Genomic DNA, 20,837 nt, shown 5'->3' on the forward strand with positions numbered 1-20,837 from the left:
CGAAGCTTGATTTGTCGCTGGTGACGTCATACCGTCCAAATAACAATTGCTTTCCTGGCATTCTCCAACGAACGAAACCAAACTATTGTCTTTTGTTCTCCTATATAACTTGTGACCGCTTATCATCTTGACTGTGCTACTCTGTTGCGTCACAATATGGTTTATTGTTGCTCTGTGCATTGCTTCCGTTTACACTATGTCGTAACAAACACGATGACAGCGATGAGCGCTTTAACGCGATTTATTTAAAAACAAATATGATTTATGCGACATATATCAATTTGAAATACAATGATGTCATACATACGATTGTGTCGCATTTATTTCACTTTGGGACGTCGTGTCTCTATGACGAAATCGTGAAGACGTAACTAAAATCCACAATTAAAACATCACAAATATTATCGGCCTTGAAATTAAACCGCCTCTCGTGACGCAGGTCGTGACGTAACAGCGCTCTCAGGTAATGTATCTGGGTAAAACAAACGGAAAAACGTTACAGTTAGAACGGTTAAAATATTGCTGTACGGGCGCGCTTGGTTTTATACTGGAGTTTACGGGTTCAAAGCTCGATGGTGCTACTGTGACCGTATGTGTCCATGGGCCAGAAACTTAATGACAATTTGCTCCAACTTAATGATAATCCTCAAAAGTATTTACCCCCTAGCTGCTCATGCTATTTCTACGTGGCGACACGATCTGTTTAAAACATACACCCGTGACATACAATTGTTGCTGCCCCACCCTTTGGGAATAAATAAGTTGCAGATATAGTAATTCGTAAGCGGGCACGAGGTGTCTAAAACATAACACCCGTTTTATAACGACTGGCGTTGCCGCTGTATGACTGTCATTAACGACTGTTGATTTCGACTTCCAAATTTATTTATTCAAACCCTGTTTGTGTGAAAACAAACTCACCATTACATCGATACATCAGGTTCGACCAGATGACGTTTTCTTGACTGAAACAAAACACGCCAAGTCTTCCCCCTTTAACTGTGTCATCTAACACAGGACCTGTGTCCGCTATCATGTTCGATTTGCGAAAGAAACGGATCCTGAAAAATCATCAATTAGATATGCTATCTGTCATTAAATCAGTATAACATCCCAATGGTAAAATATCTGAAATTTATCTAATGGCATATTATCTGCTATATATCCAATGGTATACTATTTGTTATTTATCTAATGGTAAAGTATATCATGTTTTACTTGGCGTCCCATTATCTATTCGTTTAAGCAGCAATCTCTGTATTTTGTTATATTCTATCTATGTGGGTGGGGGCAAGCAACGTGGTATGCCATGGGTCCTAGAATTTGGGTCAAGATTGGCCCATTACCCCAACATATGCAAATTATATATGGGTGAGGTCTTACAACGTGGCATGCCATGAAGCCTAGAATTTGGGTCAACATTGGCCCATTACCCCAACATTGTATATGCAAATTCTATTCTATATGGGTGAGGTCTTACAACGTGGCATGCCATGGGTCCTAGAATTTGGGTCAAGATTGGCCCATTACCCCAACATTGTATATGTATATTCTATTCTATATGGGTGAGGTCTTACAATGTGGCATGCCATGGAGCCTAGAACTTGGGTCAAGATTGGCCCATTACCCCAACATTGTATATGCAAATTCTATTCTATATGGGTGAGGTCTTACAACGTGGCATGCCATGGAGCCTAGAATTTGGGTCAACATTGGCCCATTACCCCAACATTGTATATGCGAATTCTATTCTATATGGGTGAGGTCTTACAACGTGGCATGCCATGGAGCCTAGAATTTGGGTCAACATTGGCCCATTACCCCAACATTGTATATGTATATTTTTTATTCTATATGCCTAATGTCCAAGAGGGTGGCCTGCCATGGGGGGATTGACCCAATACCCCGGATTTATATACAAGATTCCTACCTAATGTATCCAACTTGTGGTCTATGTTGTAACTCCCATCTATAAGAAGTCTTATCCTCCCATCCCTGGTTCATGGGATCACTCCATAGAACTTTAACTTCGTCCTTCGTATCCCCTGAATGCCACAACGCGTTCCTCATCCGTTCACCTGGTCCCTTGTTTGAATTCACTGCCTATTTAAAACGAAGATATAACAAAATTATATTCCACGTGAGTGAGACCCTGCACTGTGGCAGCCATGGGGTGTAAGATTTTAGACCAGGATTAATCAATTACCCAACAAAACGGTAATTTTTTTATTAGTGCTTAGTGGTTTACTAAGAAATCTTTTCCTCATTCCCAAACCAAAGAAAGACTGTTTGGTCTAATACAGGTAATTTGAAGATGAAAGAAGTGGTCAGGGGGCATTTAGGCCCCCGAATTTTAGTATCTTAAGTTCTTAACATTAACCCCACTTGCAAGAAGCATAAATAATTACTTTCTGGAGAAGGACCTCTTAACCCAGGTGTTCCAGGTTCAAAACCCATGACAGTAAGTAACCAACCTTAAGTTGCAACCCTGGTTGTGCAACGGCGCGGAACGGTGTCGCGCTCCAATAAGTTTGCTCCGTTTGTTTCCAAGTAACAACATAGAAATGTGAGTTACTTTGGTAGCTGAATATAAAACCAGCATAATCGTCATCAGTTGCCGTGTTTACGAAGAAAGTTCCGCTGAAGTCAACCCCATCGAATGAATCGTATCCTATATAGTGGTATGTATGTTATATAAGCAAGGTGTTCATATATTTGTGAGTGGGAACTTAGGTGACTTAAACATAGTCGCCACTAATATGCCCACAGTAAAGTTACTGAAGCTATTACAGTGTGTGGATAAGCAGACTTTTGATTGGTTTATTCATTCATGTCCTCATGGTTAGGAACTTGCACACTTAAAAAAAATTATTGGCTACATAAGTAATCCTAATGTCAGAAAATCCTCTTCTTCCCAAAAACTATTCTAAGGACAAGGTGAGACACAAGAGACCCAACAAGCAGATCTATTACCCCACCACCAATGCCCCCACACTCACCAATAGCAAGTCCAGGATCGCTATTCTGTGTTTGGACAATCTCCATTCCTTTGTTAAGTATCACCCAGTGAGGATCCACCTGTGCGTCTCCCTTTGGATCCAGGATGACACTCTGGTATGTTCGGAAGTCAGTTGTTGTAACTTCAGCATTCTCAGGGCAAGCATCTTTCCAATCACTAACTTGGTCGCCATCCTGTTAAACAAGAACATATTTAATCATGTTTGTATAGATAATTAAATAATGTGGGTACATTATTTTCTCTAACATCTGTACAACTAATAAAGGTAAAAAACTTACGCAACCAATTAGAAAACGCATTTTGTAATATTCCCACAACTAATTATGAAACAACCTTTTTAACAAGTAATTGGAAATACTTTGTAATACTTCCACAACTAATTACAAACAAACTTCCTTGCTTAGCACTACTAATCATAAAACATACTTTGCCTTTTTCCTAACTAATCAGAAAAACATACTTGGTAATGTTTGTACAACTAATCATAAAACATACTTTGTCGCTTTCACACGCATCACCGATCCCGTCCCCGTCACGGTCGAGTTGGTTAGGGTTGTAAATTAATCGACAATTATCAGATGCGTTTGTTACACCATAATCGGGGACTCCGTCGTTGTCGTCATCCTCATCGCATGCATCGCCGATTCCGTCGTTGTCCTGTATAAGATGTCTATGTTAGATATTTAAGATTTTAATACTAGTCATTAATAGTGTAAAAGAGGTTACTATTCAAGAAGTTATTGTCTTGATAGTAAACATATGATCAGCAGAAGTTTCGGACAACCAGTAGATAATATCTCTTTTTACCAAGCTACTGTTTAAAATATATGCTGATTATGAGTTTTGTATTCAGACAGTAACTTGGTCCATCGTCAGTGTATAAGCAGTTACTATCCACCAAATTATTGCTACTATTTAAAGTATATTTAATCACCGTATCAAGTTGTGCGTTGTTGATAACAAACGGACAATTATCAACACTGTTCTGATGTCCGTCACCATCAGCGTCTGCATCATTATCGCACATATCACCAAGCAAGTCATTGTCGGTGTCTGTCTGTGGAACAAGGAATATGAATGGATGTAACTTGTTTATCCTTGTGTGGTAGCATGGCAGTGCAAGATTCGTTATAAAACGATGTCCCGTTTTGTACACATCGTCGCATGGCGGGCAATGACAGTCGTTATAACACAAGTGTTCTGTTTCAAACACCTAATGTCTGCTTATTTTTTTATGAATCAGTTGCAATTTGAACATTACATCAGTGACCACTGGTTTGGAAATTATCGTTAAGTCTCTAGCTCAGGTAACCAAAAAAAATACCTCATAAGCGGACATAAGGTGTAAGAAAGAGAACAACCGTGTCAGGACAATTTATAGACCTAAACTTTACTTATTATAAAAACAACTTACTTGTAGGATATTACTGATGGTCAAACAATTGTCACAAGCATCTCCAACTTGATCCATGTCTTGGTCTTCCTGGTCGTGGTTTGGGGTTAATGGGCAATTGTCGGCATTGTTTGATATACCTGGGAAATATGGTGGTTATTGGTCAAAGAAGCATAATTTTTTACTATCTATTTCAACTGTAACATGGGTTAGCTGCAGCAATACTTTCGTAACATTGAAATAAAAGACATAGACCTATCATGGTTTCAATTCTGCTCTTGGTGAGTTCTGCAATGTGACATGCAACGGGGCCTGAGGCCAGAGTGCCCTAAAATATAGAGGTCAGATCATTTCTTCATAGCAACTTTCTTACTGTATTGGAAGAGATAAACTAATCATAAGTTACCGCTCACCATCTCCATCGATGTCATTATCGCATTCATCTCCCTCTCCGTTACCATCGGTGTCCACTTGTTTTGGATTCTTTACATTCGGACAATTATCGCAAGCGTCGCCAAAGGTGTCGGTGTCAGAGTTCTGGTAAAGATATATTGGATGTAGATGGTGGTAAATAAGTATGAATGTTAGTTTTTCTATCAAATGTTGGATTAAAAAAACGACTGTGACACAATTATTTGAACCTAACATAAAAATATGTTTATAGGTGTTAAAAAGTACATAAATATGTTAAGCAATACTTTATACCATATATGCTGTATATCAGTTGTATATATGTCATGTATGCTGTGATTAAAAACATTGTAAATGAATACATTCTAATTTCCCAATCATGTGCCTTTATAGTTTGATAATGTGTCTATAAAACTATACCTTTGCAACGCTAACATGCAAAACTTACCTGTTGGTCAGAGTTAGGTACAAGGATACAATTATCTTCGGTATTTGGAATCCCATCGTTATCTGCATCATCATCACAAGCGTCTCCAACACCATCGTTGTCAGAATCCTCCTGACCACTGTTGGGGACATCTGGGCAATTATCCTGGTGGGAAAGGGGGTTGGTTAGTGTGTGTGTTGTGAACCCCATGCTCACTGTCGAGTTATAACATGAGTGTCTTCTTATACACCAGACACTCATGGTGTATTCATACACCCCATGCTCACTGTCGTGTTATAACATGGGTGTCTTCTTATACACCAGACACACATGGTGTATTCATACACCTAAATTTTTTTAGTTAATTTTTTTTTCGGTTTAAAACGGGGGTCCCGACACCCTAAAATCCCCACTGACCACAAGTGTCTTCTTATACACAAGATACGCATGGTGCATGATCATTGTCGAGTTACATCCTTTACCCCTACTTACTTGTCTACAGTGTTTATGATGGCAAGGCATTCGAATATCAGGGAATCCATCGTGGTCAGTATCATTGCCGCAAACGAATCCATTACCAGCGTATCCTACTCTACATTCACACCCGTACTTTTCCTTTTTGTTTATTATAGTGCAATCAGCGTGTATATCGCACGGGTTCACACCTGAAATGGTAAATGATGATTTTAATAATGTATATATAATAGGGTGAAAGAAGATGGGACATCTTTAGCACATAATATTCAAATATCCAGATCATGTTTTAAACATTTAACAACGATCTATATGGGAGTCGTAAGGATACGGTTTTATAATTCTTTGAATGTTCTTTGTTTACTACCAATTGGGAAGAAAAATAGAGAGTTAAACGTTTCTCAAAATGCATACACAGTCAGAATCAAGTGATATGGAATATTAAACAAACAAAATGAAGTCCAACGATTTGTAATCTATTAGATAAACATTTCGCTAAAATGATATCATCTGCCTATACAATCTCATAGCATTTTGTTCAGCACTTTACTCTATGACATCATAATACTCACCTCCATCACTACAATGGCGTATCTTCGTACAACCGATTGTTTGGTTTCCCGTAAAACCTTCGATGCATCTTCCGCATCTTGATGCTCCCTTGTGATGTCATAATAAAGACAACAATAAGTTACATGTATAATATATATTGTTGCCGCCAGGTGTATTATAAGTGTTAAAGGAGATCTGAAAATTATTTGTTCTGCAATCTTAACATTTTGTTGCCATATGGCGAGACATCACCAGGGTTGCAGTTAAATGTCTTGTCCAAAGTTTATACATATGCAGAAGATCTCTTTTAAAGTTATAACAAATCACATACAACACCTCATGCTTACTGTCGAGTTAAAAGTTTGTGATGTCATAATAATGTTATTCTACTTACAGGTAAATTATGACAAACAGAATATTTGACGCAACCTCCGTTGTTAACTTTACACTCGTTGTAATCGCTACACATCTGTGTGGGGAAGTATATCATGTTAGTTGAATATGTATCTATATATAATAGTATAATATGAGATGTATGTCCAAGTATCATAGATATATATATCTATATGTTCTTTCTAATGCGGGATATATATAGTGGGATACCCCATGTTATAAGTGCGATACCGGATACGTATATAGATCAAGTTTAGTACAACAGCAGTGTTTCCTAATTCATTTTTTGTTGCACCATCAATTTTAAAGTTTAAAAATGTAAATGTATAAAAAATTATTACATTGTGAACACATGTGTTCATACACCTCATGCTCACTGCCAAGCTAGGAAGACAACCAAACCTGTCTTGTAACAATGGTCCCGCCCACGATGACATCTTCCATTGTTTCATCATACCCACTCGGACATGGGGAACAATTAAAACTCCCGGCCGTATTTTGACACGAGGTCAAAGGTGAACAGGGGTCGTTCAAGCACTCATCGATATCCTCGCATAAACTTCCGTTACCTAGCAACAGAATGTTAGATGGTAACTATGGCAGTGACATAGAAACAACATACAGTCCAACGAACCATGGAACCCTATAGGGCATTCTCCACATTGAAACCCATCAGGGGTGTCCATACATTCAACACCTGGATGACAAGGTTGGCTGGAACAATTCACAACTGGCTCAACTTCTATGATGTCATCACTTGATTCTATGATGTAATAGAAAGAAGGTTTAAGCCAGGGTTTCTCAAACTGTATGGCATGATAAGGTTGAACTTTTACTGATTTATGATGCAGTACAAATATATTCTGTTAATCGCTTTTCCATCAGGATTAGTGAAATAGCACATGACCCGTAGTAAACCCATATTAAGAACCAGAAAAAAAAACATAAACTATCACAAAGTAACATATATGGTAAGCTGGCATGAAGTATATGAATCAAAACACCCGAGTTATAACGACTGTCGTTTAGCGGCCATGCGAGAATAAAGCAAGTTACATTCATTCTTTTACTCAGTAAATTTTACTGCATCGAATACTGGCAAATGGCAAAGTGAATTTTACTACTTACTGCACAATGTGCATTGCTGTATTGTTGTTCTTAAAGCTCTTGCTTCCAATATTTGTTCCTTCATTTCATGATGGATGTCTTGTAATACTGAAGTCAAATCTGGATAAAACATTAACAAAATTTTTATATATATTAAGAAAAAAGTAACAAAAAAAATAACAAAAACTAAACAATTTTTTTTTGGTAAGGTCCTATGATGAGACATGCCAACAAATCCTTGAATTTAGTCCAGAGTTAATACAAACTATTGTTGTCCATATATGAGCTGTAATGTTTAAATTGAAACTGATCTATAATTTAAGGATCTTTTTTTATTTATGTATCATAGGATGGTAGAAAGATGGGACACCTTTTCATTCCATTTTCTTGTCACATTTTTAGTAAACAAAGAACATTTAAAGAATTGTAAAACCGTATCTTTACGACTCCCATTGACTGTCGTTAATTGTTTAAAATGTGATCAAGATATTTAGATAAAATGTACTAAAGGTGTCTTGTTCACTTCCACCCTACTATTTAATATGATATAGTACCTGATAATTGGACAATGAGTTCAGATACAGGTTGGAAATTGTTGATAAGAATATTTGGATCAGCAGGCTCAGGACCATCAGATTGTGAGCACACACCGATATAATTACGACGGACAAATGAAAGGTCTAGATCAGATATAAGGAGAGCACGCTGCATGAATGACTGTGAGGATAAAGAGATATTTTTCATTAATGTTTTATTAATATTCGAATTACTTTTATTACAGGTTGTGTAATTATGCACGCCCTTTTTCATTCGAAGTTTAACTTAGATATATATAAATTAAAATTAAATATAAATAGCTCGTTGTTTGTCTGTTAGGTGTAGTGACCACACTTATTTCTTCCAAATAAATGTAAATATGTTTAGCCATAATCAAAGAGATAAATAAAGTTATTTTACTGCAGCCACAACAAAACATTACAAATAAAAGTTATTACCATAACTATGACAGACAAAACATATAACGCTACTATAGACAGGTCTAAAAAATATAAAGAATTGAAGTTTCTCATTACCTTCACACTCCCTCTGTATCTCCGACTCATTTTAACGACAGATTTAGTGGTTGAGTTGACATGTGATGGTAGTGTAGTAGACAACCATGGGGTAATATCATGGTTGCCGAACTCCATGCAATCGACTAATAAAGTTACTTCCCATCTTTGACCCCTGTGTAAAAGAATTTGGTATTATTTTAAATTCCTTTATTATATCAGATGGTTTTGAATTGCGGGCAACAATAATTTTTATACCACGAGTGTTCTGTTTTATACAGGAGTTACCACGTATGGAAAGCAGTTGCACCAACCACTCTGTAACATGCGGCTGGACATGCTAAAATTAAAAACTTAGACAAGACACAAGTAATAAGAGACCTACAGTATTGCAAGTAGAAAATACAGTTTTTAGAAATTAAAATAAGCATTGTACAAGCAGCAAACAAATAAACTGGCACATACATATTTCCACGTTCAACTTAATTAATTTTAACCAATAACTTACTCCACTTGAACGAAGTGAAATACCAAGGTATGAAACTGGTTGTCGGATATCCACACATTACGGAAGGTTACCACGTTTTCACGATCATCATGGGATTTGTATTTGATTGAAACTGTAAATTAAAAACGTATAAGTAAAGTAAATACATTAGGGTTATAAGCCAACGCATGTACGTATCTTATACAAACGCGAAGATTCACAAGTTAAACTAGCCGTTTTAACATAAATGTTTAAAAATACCCTATTGGGAAACTCCCAAAAATGTGCCAACTTTCTCTTTTTTGGTCAGTGCTCTCACTAAACTTTGAACACAACAATCGGCCAGTTATACAATACAGAAAAAATCCGCGAGAAAACTCAACGGTTTTTACTATTAGCTCAAACCCTTTACCCCAACTGTAAAGATTAGCAAATTTCGGGGATTAAATAGCAAATTTCGGGGATAAATTTCGCCTAAAATTTCGAAATAATTTGCTAAGTAACATTCTTCTTCACTCATGACCGTATAAAGAAAAAGAATACAATATAGTGAGCACTATAATGCACATATGACCACACAATAACCGGCGTCATGTTGCACATATTATAAAGGTATACCTTTTCCCTTGTGGCCGTCCACGTTGAGTTCCAAATATTTTATAAACTGGTCATCACTGCCAGCTAGGACCTCTATGACCAGTGATGCCTCTTTCGGTGGAATTCTTAGATTTGTTAATACGGAAACACTGCTTGATTCCGTGAGCGCGAGGTTTAAATCGTCAGAGTTCTTACGGAAGTGACGTGCTCGGGATACCTTCATTAAATCGATCTCTGCAAATAATAGTTGTATTTATATTTGGTAACTTATTAACGGGTATAGTAACATTTGCAGAAACTCGCAAGCAGAATGTTCTGTATGAAATACGACACTCATGTTAATGACCGCCACACCACGTGAGGATGAATAAGTTACACATATACCGCGCTATGGCGTAGTGTTTATCGAGGTTGCTTCTAGTTGGTTAACCGTGGCAAAAAAATACACATGTGCTAACTCGTCACCGCTGAGTTGGAGCAACTATCGTTAAGTGTCCTATCGAAGGACATATGCGCACACAATGGCAGCATTAGGATTCGAACCTACTACCGCCTGGTTGTGGGTCGGGTTCAATCATTGAACCACGGCACCGCTCAATCAAGAAAGAGTTCGGCCACAAAACAGAAACTTTCTACGCATTCCCGTTTTTTTCACATTGGAGAAACCCTTTTAGTAGTTTAATACCTTTTTTATATAAAGTACTGTGGGGAAGATGGGACATTTTTACCACAATATATCCAAATCTCCTGACCGTGTTTTAAACAATCAACAACGATTTATGGGAGTCGTGAGGATACGGTTTTTAATTGTTTTGAATGTTCTTTGTTTACTACCAAATGTATAATCAGAAAATAAAATAGTGTCCCATCTTTCCCCACCCTACTATACTAAAGCTTACAAACAACATTACAACTTACCTTTAGATATACGTTCACTACCCGCAGAACTACAACATACCGAAAACGACAAGATCGCCACTAAATATCTAACAGCCGTCATCTCAGTTTATGTGCTTCACTCAACCACACAAAGTTGCTACTTGGCTTGAGGTTTCAGTTTATAAAGAGGCATGGTGCTAAGAATAAAAGGGTGCAGACAACTGACTGTGGTGCGAATTATACCACCCCGTTTGTTTTACACTGTGCCGTGTCGGGCGCAACATAATATCATTGTATTGTTTACACTTCTTGTACTTCTTTGTCTACTTTATTTACATCCCACATCAAGGCGGTGTCGCGACACGACAATAACTTGTATTATGACGTCACAACATGGTTTGGCTTTCGGTTGAAACTCCAATCTTATGCTCTTTATCGACATCTAACGGCTTTCCGTTTTTATCTTTGCCACCGCTACAACAGGACAAGGTACATTCGCTGTAATACAGAATATTGTTACTTTTAGTGGAGTAACATGGATACCTTTAGCTAGTAATATTCCATATTTCCAAACGTGTTTTAACAATGAACTACGTCCAATAAAGTGATACGGTTTTATAACTCTGTAAATGTTCTTTGTTTACCAGAAGTGACCGTAAAAGAGAAAACATGGACGATATGTTATTGTCACAACAAATACCTTTTCAACAGCAACGCCTCGTGTACGGTGGAGGGCAGGGCTTTGTTCCGCGTGGTGGGGAGCAAGAGCGCAAGTAATGCAGATATCAGATTGAGGGCAGCGGTTGCAATGCATGGGGCGAACGTGCTGGTGGTATTACCTAAACATTGGGATCTTTGAGGTTGGTGAACTAAAATATTGTACATAATTCTGGAGTATTAAACCACACGAATACACATTTAGTAGGGTAGGGGAAGATCGTATTTAAAACAATGAACAACGATCTATACAGGAGTCGTGAGGATACGGGTTATTCTTTGAATATTCTTTTTTTACTTCCAAATTGGACGACAAAAAAGAATAAAAAGGTGTCCCACCTTCCTCAACCCTACTGTATATACAGCTTACATAAACAGGTACAAGGTCAGAATTTGAGATTTAGGTTCAAATTTAAATTCTGGCACAAAGAGATGATTATTCAACCACTCACTTGCGTATATTATATAAGGTGATATCATACTTCCGATCCTTGCAGACGATGCAGATATTCCAAGCACGGTCTGTCGAGTTGCGGTTGGGAAAACCTCTCCAGTGTAACCATATATTATGTTGTAGCATAACGACACGGCCAACTTACTGAACATTGTGGTGATGGTAACCAAAGTGGGGCTCCCTGTAAAAATGGTAAAGTGATATAAAATGAATGCATAATGTATTGATTCCCGCGTGGAGAGCAATGACAGTCGTTATTACACGGGTGTCCTGTTTCATACACCTCGTGACCGTTTGAGATACCACCTATGTAACTTATTTATTATCACACGGCGGGTCAACGACGGTCGTTATATCACGTGTGTTCTATTTTACACCCATTGTGCACGTTTACGAGTTACCAGCTATGTTGCTTTGTGGGTAAATGTAACTTACTTAACCTCGGATGGTGGAACAACGGCAGTCGTTATACCACGGGTGATCTGTTTCATGTACACCTTGTGGTCGTTTACGAGTTACCAGGTATGTAGCTTAGCAGGTTACGATGTGCCCAGATTTAAAACCATAACTTATTCCAACTCACATAGTACAAACAACGGTGCCGAAGCAACAGATACAGCTGTTATGATCATCGTTCCAACATAAGCTCTCCTGCGCCCCCATGCCTCTGACCATATGTAGTAAAGAATGGCTGACACAACTTCTGTTATTCCGGCGTATAGCATGTTAAGGAACCGATCACCGCTTAGACTGTTCGTGTTCAACGCGATCGTGTAATACGTCATACTGCAAACGAACCTGGGAAAAATAATAGGATTTAGTAAACAAAAGCGCGATGCTTTTCAGCGATTCTAGACAACCTATAGGCGCGATGGAACAGAGCTTATAGCGCTCGCATCGTAACCAGATGATACAAGTTGGATGCTCAATGCTGCTACCATTGTAAGCGTGTGTGTTTTTTGAACAATAAACTTTAACAGTGATAGCCTTGAGTTGGCCTAATTGTGAGCTATACAAAAATAAGGCTGTCGTTCCCGTCCCGCAAAGTCAAATACGCTTCATTACACATAATTCAAAAAATAAAACTGACGTCACACAGTACGTACCAGGCAAACTGGAAAATGAACAAACGATAAAGAAGAGTCCAATGTTTCGTCATTTCCCGTATTGCCGTCCATATATTCAATCCTTCAAACTCTGCTGCGTCATGATCTTTGACATCACGATCCCTTATCGCCTCCCCGTTTGTCACAGCGATTTTATTTCGTATCTTTTGCGCTCGTTCTGGCTTACCCGTCCCAACCAACCAATATATGGATTCGTCAATGTACCTGGTGGAAATATGCATGTGACGTCACCATACATTTAAGCTCGTGACGTCACATGCGATGTTATGTTATTTATTGAGCTATGACGTCAAAAGTTAAGAATTTGTGACGTCATTTTCTATATACCTTTAAAAAATATTGCTATTAATGCGTTTTATTTATATTTTTTGTATATTTTGGGAAAGGAATTAATTTAGTGGAAACGTTGATCACTTGTATTACTTAATCTACATTATTAAAATAACCTAATACATTATTGTATATAATCCCGCTAGGGAATATTCGTATTCACTTAACACTCGTGCCATTAAACAGCCGCACTTACCAATAGTAAGGAATGTAGACAATTCCTAAGAGACCTGTAAACCTTAAGTACCAACGCCAATGCCTGAAATAGAATCCTATAAGCGGTAGAATCATATAACCGATGCCATAACCCATCTCCACCGCAGAATATACCAGAGTTCGTCGCTCGCTTGAAATCGTTTCGTAACCTGTTGGTAGCAATGAATGCAACTTCTTCATCCTCGCGTGGCGAAACAATGGTCGTTATAACAAAGGTGTTCCTTTTTTTGCACCTTGTGCCCACTTACGAGTTACCACGTGTATAACTCAAGTATCCTCGCGTGGCGGGGCAAGAAAGTCGTTATGACACGGGTGTTCTGTTTCATATACCTCTTCCCTGCTCATTTTATCGCATAAGTAACTTTAAACTTCTTGGATGACGGTTTTTCTATATAACTGACAATTTAAACAACCCATAAGTGACTACTGGGTTGGACGAAAAGATGAGCCTCCATTTTAAGCCATCGACAAAAACTCTGATTTAAAAAATGAAACCCAACATCGTTCTATATTCAACTTATTAATATTAAGTTTCAAAAGCGTCGTTCCCATAAAATTAAGCAGAATATAGCAAGAAAGGGTACTATAGATAAATGGGCACGAACTACAGAATTTTAATTGCTGTGCGTACCCAATAAAAACAAGAAGAGTGTAACTTACTTTATCTTCGCGTGTCCGGAAAACGACAGTCGTTATAACACGGGTTTAAGAGTTACCAAGTATGTTACTTTGTGGGTGATTATGTTGTGGATAAAGCCACTTACCTATGAGTATCGCAGCTACAAAGTTCACCAGAGTTCCACAGCCGCTGATAAACAACATGAAAGCGTATGCGTGAATGTTGGTGGTGAAGCTTAAGAATATGGCGGACAAGAAATGCCAAAGAGTGAATATAAGAAAGATTGGCCTGCGTCCAAATCTGAAAATTATTAGTAAACATAGTAGGGTGGGGGAAGACGGGAAACCTTTACCACATAATATCCAAATATCCCGATTGTGTTTTAAACAATTAACAACGGTCTGTGAAAGTCGTGAGATTAAGGTTTAGTAATTCTTTAAATGTTTTTTTGTTTACTACTAAATGGGACAAGAAAATAGAATGAAAAGGGGTCCCATCTTCCCCAACCCTACTCCCACAGCAAATATGCCAAGTATGGTATGTTAGCTCTAATTGCCATTAACTGCAAATAATGTAACGAGTAATGTGGCGTTTTTAAACTGTGTTTTTTCGCGTTGACTCTACAGGCATAAACGTGTGTTCCAATTAATTATCACTGAAAATTGGAATCAAATATTATGGTTTACAGCCAAATAAAATAAAAAAAGAAGAATGAAAACACGTCCCATTTTATTTAGCCCACCCTACTATAGTATCAGCAAAACATTCAAAATGATCCTTTTCCCAGTTAATAAGCGCCTTTTACCATAGACCGGAGACGCTTAAATACATAAACTATTATGGCTCTATACCTAATATATATACCGAATATGACATGACCAAGCTAATAAATGAATGTAACTTATTTATCCTCATTTAGCAGAAAAACTACAATCGATCTAACAGGGGCTTATAGATGTGCCTTTCTGTGTGGCTGATAATTTGACCAACCCATTAGTGACCTCTGGGTTGGAACTAATAGTATAGTAGGGTGGGGTAAGGTGGGACACCTTCAGCACGTAATACCCAAATATCCTGATCGTCTTTTAAACAATTAACAACGGTCTATGGAAGTCGTGAGGACATAGTTTCATATTTTTTTTAATCTTCTTTGTTTACTACCAATTGGGACGAGAAAATAGAGTTAAAAAGTGCCCCATCTTCCCCCATCCTACTGTATATGATTAAATAGACCATACACATATACCTATCAGATAGAATTCCACCCGTTAAGCCTCCGAAAAGCTTTCCAACGAAATAGCTTGTTAGCAGCATCGGTTGCTTCCATTTTTTACCGCATACCAAATTAAACTGAAAAACATTGCGTTAGGTATATTAGGTTGGGGGAAGATTGGACACCCTTGACACATAATAACTAAATATCCTGATCGTGTTTTAAACAATTAACAACGGTCTATAGGAGCCGTGAGGATAAAGTTTTATAAAAAATCGTTAAATGTTTGTTTACTACCAAATTGGAAAAGAAAATAGATTGAAAAGGTGTCCCATCTTCCCCTACCCTACTATATATACATTATTGCACAATGTACATGTTATTTTATATATACATATATAAAGTTATATACCAAAAAAAGCATAGTGTAGCCCAACGTCGTCTATCATGCGGCAATGCATTGTCGAGTTATAACATGGGTGTCTTCTATGCACCAGATACACATGGTGTATTCATACACCTCATGCTCACTGTCAAGTTATATAATAACAGCACACATACATATGTAGTACCTCTGTTATAATAGATGTTTCAATTCCCTCGTATTGATAAGCTTCGCATTGCACCGTGTTGTTTGTTCCTATAAGGGTAACATATTTCTACATTGGAATTATTCAAAACAAGTTAAAAATAAGGGTCCCATTATGTGTTCATTACTGACTGTAAACTGTTCATTGTAACGTATGTTGACTGTAAAATGGTACAATGGTTGCAGCCCTCTTGTTATATATTTGCGAATTGAGCGTTAAACCACTGCTTCCGCAGATGCACCAGTTTCAAGCGGGTGCCGTTATTGTATGTGTGGACCTTGTTATGTTTAGGAAATTGCAACAATTATTAAGTTTCCTATCCATGCCGTACACTGGTTATCATGCAGGGATCGCCATTTTACTATTACTTTGGGGACATGGCAAACTCTGGCATATACCAACGTTCTATACACCAGGTCCTCTTAACCATTCGTCATACTCAATATAGAAAACACAGTAGGGTGAAGTAAACTGAGAAATCTTTTCTTATTTGGTATTAAACAAAAAATATTTTCAGAAATACATAACCGTATCGTCGTGACTCTAAAAGAGCGTTGTTAATTGCTTGAAATACGACCAAGAGATATAGGGTTTAGTTGTCAACGATACCCCACAGTATACTATGTATAGTAGGGTGGGAAAAGAAAAATAAAGAGGTGTCCTCCACCCTACTATATTCCACGCATATATTACCTGGAGCCGAGCTATTGAACATGAGGCAGGAGCTACGAACCATCACCTCGTTTTCCATCACGAACGGGATTGAAGCATTCAAGTTTGTTTCCTTTGATGTGACGTTGGACTATATTAAACAGGAGGTTAAATATTCACTCATGGTGTATACTCTGTACGTTTGAGTTGATATAAATACTGTTTTATAGTTACTTTTACGGCCACAATTTTAAATACACTACATTTAAACCTTTTATATCCATATCGTGTTTTAACGACTGTCGTTACAACTAAGTTCCGTCTGTTCCGCTTTGTGTTTAGTTTATATATACGTTATCGTGATCGAACAAAATAAAGGATATACGTCAATGTTTTCAGAAGTATAAAAACAACCATTTCAAAACCACATTAGTTTATTAACTGCCGAGAAAACCTAAAAAGTTGTGCAACCTGTATGTCCATCCCATTAAAAATAAGCGCCATTTTGGTAAAAGATGAGTACGACAAATCATGACGTTAAAATTTCTAAATATTTCAAAAAATTTCAAAACTCTGATTAAATAAATAGTTCACTTACGTCACCTAAGCCTCTGACGTCACAATGGTGATCAGGGGTAAACTGAATAATTAGAAATTGCAGTGAAGCAAAGCAATTGGGTACAGATGATAGCATTAACAAAATAAGAAGTCTTTTTTGGTAATACCCAAGCTTTTCCTGGGCAACGCTTGATTTTTCGTTTTTGACCATTGTTACTAGCGCAGCTTGCCGCTATGAGCTTACAGATACATACCAAACACTTACAGACTCTCCCACAATAGATGCGCCGTCTTTTATAAGCGTTGTCGTGCATGGTTGCACATGATGGAGCATTTTTAGGGTGGGTTGTCTTCGATACTTATCAAGTTTTAATTACGCAGCTCGTGATTATAAAGTGATTCGCTTTGTACAAAAGTGAACCGTTTGTATGTAAAATCTACATATAGTACTGCGGGCTAAGATAGAATACGGTTTTCACCTAAAATCCATATTTTCCAATCGTGTTTTAACAACAAACAACGCTCTTTTACAGTCGAAAGAATGCAGTTAATCTTTTTATAAATATTCTTTGTTTACCACCAAAAGAAAGATAAAACAGAATGAAAGCATGTCCGATCATATCCCACACAACTATATCCTAACTTTTTTCTTTTTCTGTTTATCGACGAATTTTTATTTATCTATGTGAACGTCAATGTGATACAACACCATAACGGTATTAACAACCCGAGTCACGGTGTCAAATAAAACCGTGTTAACCCAGGTAATTACAACCATCATCGAACCAAACGTTTATTGGTGACGATTTATAGTATGGTGGGGGGAGAAGGAACACCTTTGGCACATAATATCTTTTATTTTAACAACGATCTACATGGGAGTCGTGAGAATACGGTTTTATAATTCTTTGAATATTCTTTGTTTACTAGCAGATGGGACAAGAAAATAGAATGAAAAGTTGTCCCAACTTCCCCCACCCTGATATATTTAAAGTCTTTTACGTATTTATATAGTTGCATTTAGCCACTTCTTGAAGCAATGACAATGATAAGCAGCTTACCTACATCTCGTGTCCTAAACGTATAATAGTGGCGTCATACTTCTTATTTTTGTATCTTTGGTATGATTGCATTGAATCGTTGTTGCCCATTTTCTAAGTAGCAGAACAGCTCGAAACAGGTACAACGTCACAGATGGCTTAAATAATTAACGGACTTTTCAGCATTGGTTTATAAACTGCCTTGGGTCTAAAATTAGATAACAGTGGGTGTTGGGGCAATATACCTACATTCAGGTTTCTAGATAGAATTTATATTATTGAGGTTTAGTAAACTATTGGGCATGCTTATATTCAATGTCTTTTTCATTTAAAGTCAGAATCTATATTATGTTAATAGGCATAATGTAAACAATATTTTAACGGCTAAGTCGGTATCCATCATACCTGATGAGCCGTTGAGAGAATCTCTATTATTGCGGCCCATAAAATGTCCCAGTAAAGTTAAAAATTAAAATCTAGTCGGTATATAGCATCAAGGGTATATAGTTAATGGACAATTAATCTTGAAATATTTGTCAAAAGTAGACGCATTGTTTATATAGAATCGTCATTGTTTAAGGTTTTACATCGTTAAAATATTTAGGCATAGAGGTCGTATGGGTGCTTGTCTTACATATATAGGCTGGGGAAAGACGGGACGGACACGTTTTAAGCAATCAACAACTGTCTATATATAGCAGTCGTGAGAATAAAACGACAAGGTATCCCATCTTTCCCCACCCTACTATACGTCATTCGTGGCCTACTTTAATAGGGCATTGGTCAATCGAATATAACATAGATCATATAACATATAACATGGTACACACCGAAAATAAATCGAAAACGTAACGTATAGTACAATGGGGAAGATAGGGCACTTAAGCACATATTGCCAAATATTTTCAAAATCATAATAGATGACGATTTTTGGGTAATACCACGAATTAGTACTATCATTCCTTTATAAATCGACAACAATTTGATAAAATATAATAAAACACACGAGGAGTTATTTAGCGGTCCGCCCAACAGGTGAAATTTTACAAATTCGAAAACACACAGGATAAGATGGGACAGTTTAAAATCATTGTTAATTTTGATTATTAAATGTATTTATAAATAGGAATATACGTAAATAACACGAAATAATACTGTACGCTTTAAAAATTAAGTCTAAACATTCTTTTTCTTGCCTTACTGCTATAGTTTTTAACATGTAACCTATACATTATATTATTGCATAACAATTGGTATTGTTTCAACAACAATGGGTATTGTTCGAACATTAATGGATAAATATTGTATCCTACAAATGTATATGAACTTGTAATAACAGAAAATTGATAAAAACTGTTGATAAAGTTTTTATTTTTGCTACAAATTGGGTATTACTACTCTGTTTTTGGTACAAGCCACTTCTTATAAATTTATCACCAATTGCAAATAACCAAATTTCGAATATATTTTCAAAATATTATCTTTTTATTATATCAGTATCTTATAGTTGAAAACCCCCTGAGGTATAAATTACTAAATTAAAAGCAAATCTTTCAAAGTTTGACAATGAAAACATACAAAACTACAATGTGGGGGAAGATGGGACTCTAAATTGAAATATATTTACATTAGCAGTATTCTGCAACTTGTAGTTAACCTACCGAGTTTAACAGGCTGTGCTAGTTTCTTTGCCACGTAAACTGCACATATATAACGTTAAACATATTTTGTTGTTGTTTTTATCTCAAATTAAAGTCATATTGACCTCTGCCTATTTTCTTCATGCTTATATCTCAGTGTTTTTTACAAAACTAAAACTAGTTTTATGAGACAAAATCAAACTGTACGAAATATTCAAGGTTGTTTTATAAAGCTATGAAATTAGTTTAATCGTTCGCACACGCAAAAAAAGTTTATTGGCTTTACTATGATTTAGTAAGCAGTAAAAAATGGCACCTTACTATTTCGCATTTTTTACCTCTTCGAAGTATACTGTTTCTATTTTACATATATTTTTAATATTTAAAAACAATAATCAGCTTTGACGGGCGTTTTATAAAGTCGTGATAATACTATCGAATAATTCTGTAACCTTATTTTCCTGATTATCATTACATGGGGGTCCGTAAAAAGAAAATTAAAAAAAAGTTTCTTATGACAAAGTGTCCCATCTTCCCCCACCCTACTATATTGTTATCGGTAACGTCTGATTCAATTATACAGACGTGCGCTATGATAACATGCGCATCGGATGTGACGTAGCAGAACAACTCGGTTAAAACTAGCGCTATATAGCATTGAGTATATGCTGATGGTATGTTATTGAAAGCAAATATGGTGTAATCGCGTATTTGAAAAGCGTTTTTGCAAGGTTTTTAAATCTCTTGTATAAACATAGATTTAAGGCATCAGTATCATAAACATAATTTATTCATCTCTTTGAATACAGTAGCGAAGACCAGGTTAATAATACAACAAAATGAACATCTTAAAACAAAACGACAGTCGTTATACATACGCTGCAGGTAAAT

The 20,837-nt window shown here is 36.8% G+C and overlaps 1 protein-coding gene and 1 pseudogene across 3 annotated transcripts; both read right to left on the bottom strand.

Annotated features, from left to right (window-relative positions):
• Positions 1-223: 223 nt before the first annotated feature.
• LOC149739236 (cartilage oligomeric matrix protein-like) lies at positions 224-10,991 on the bottom strand (annotated as a pseudogene). The gene is made up of 21 exons (XR_016384715.1): positions 10,831-10,991; positions 9,934-10,146; positions 9,337-9,448; positions 8,850-9,003; positions 8,331-8,493; positions 7,798-7,896; positions 7,304-7,432; positions 7,072-7,238; positions 6,671-6,745; positions 6,297-6,384; positions 5,743-5,915; positions 5,272-5,415; positions 4,826-4,949; positions 4,434-4,552; positions 3,954-4,076; positions 3,515-3,676; positions 3,000-3,192; positions 2,475-2,671; positions 1,931-2,103; positions 922-1,061; positions 224-472 (listed from the first exon to the last, which is right to left on the bottom strand). The product of XR_016384715.1 is annotated as a cartilage oligomeric matrix protein-like (transcript).
• On the bottom strand, positions 10,946-20,837 carry LOC149739237 (organic cation/carnitine transporter 2-like). 2 transcript variants are annotated; one of them, XM_089875706.1, is made up of 11 exons: positions 18,328-20,837; positions 16,751-16,859; positions 16,040-16,107; positions 15,501-15,604; positions 14,400-14,554; positions 13,616-13,784; positions 13,069-13,293; positions 12,546-12,760; positions 11,961-12,143; positions 11,492-11,630; positions 10,946-11,289 (listed from the first exon to the last, which is right to left on the bottom strand). In XM_089875706.1, exons 2-11 carry the CDS (start codon positions 16,806-16,808, stop codon positions 11,178-11,180), a joined length of 1,428 nt encoding a protein of 475 aa, XP_089731832.1. In that variant the 5' UTR covers positions 16,809-16,859; positions 18,328-20,837; the 3' UTR covers positions 10,946-11,177. The 2 variants fall into 2 exon arrangements, with proteins under 2 accessions (XP_089731832.1, XP_089731831.1); XM_089875705.1 differs by lacking the exon at positions 18,328-20,837 and adding an exon at positions 17,307-18,271.

Source organism: Ciona robusta, chromosome 3 (assembly GCF_009617815.1).
Source record: "Ciona robusta chromosome 3, ASM961781v2".
NCBI classification, from domain to species: Eukaryota; Metazoa; Chordata; class Ascidiacea; order Phlebobranchia; family Cionidae; genus Ciona; species Ciona robusta.

Excerpts from the sequence above, each read along its gene's own strand:
- LOC149739237 (XM_089875705.1), bottom strand. The coding sequence starts at position 17,477 with ATGGTCAAAAACGAAAAATCAAGCGTTGCCCAGGAAAAGCTTGGGTAT. Across the intron at positions 15,605-16,039 it reads AAACATCTATTATAACAGAG|TTTAATTTGGTATGCGGTAA; the intron begins GTACTACATATG and ends AATGTTTTTCAG. Across the intron at positions 14,555-15,500 it reads GGTGGAATTCTATCTGATAG|ATTTGGACGCAGGCCAATCT; the intron begins GTATATGTGTAT and ends AATAATTTTCAG.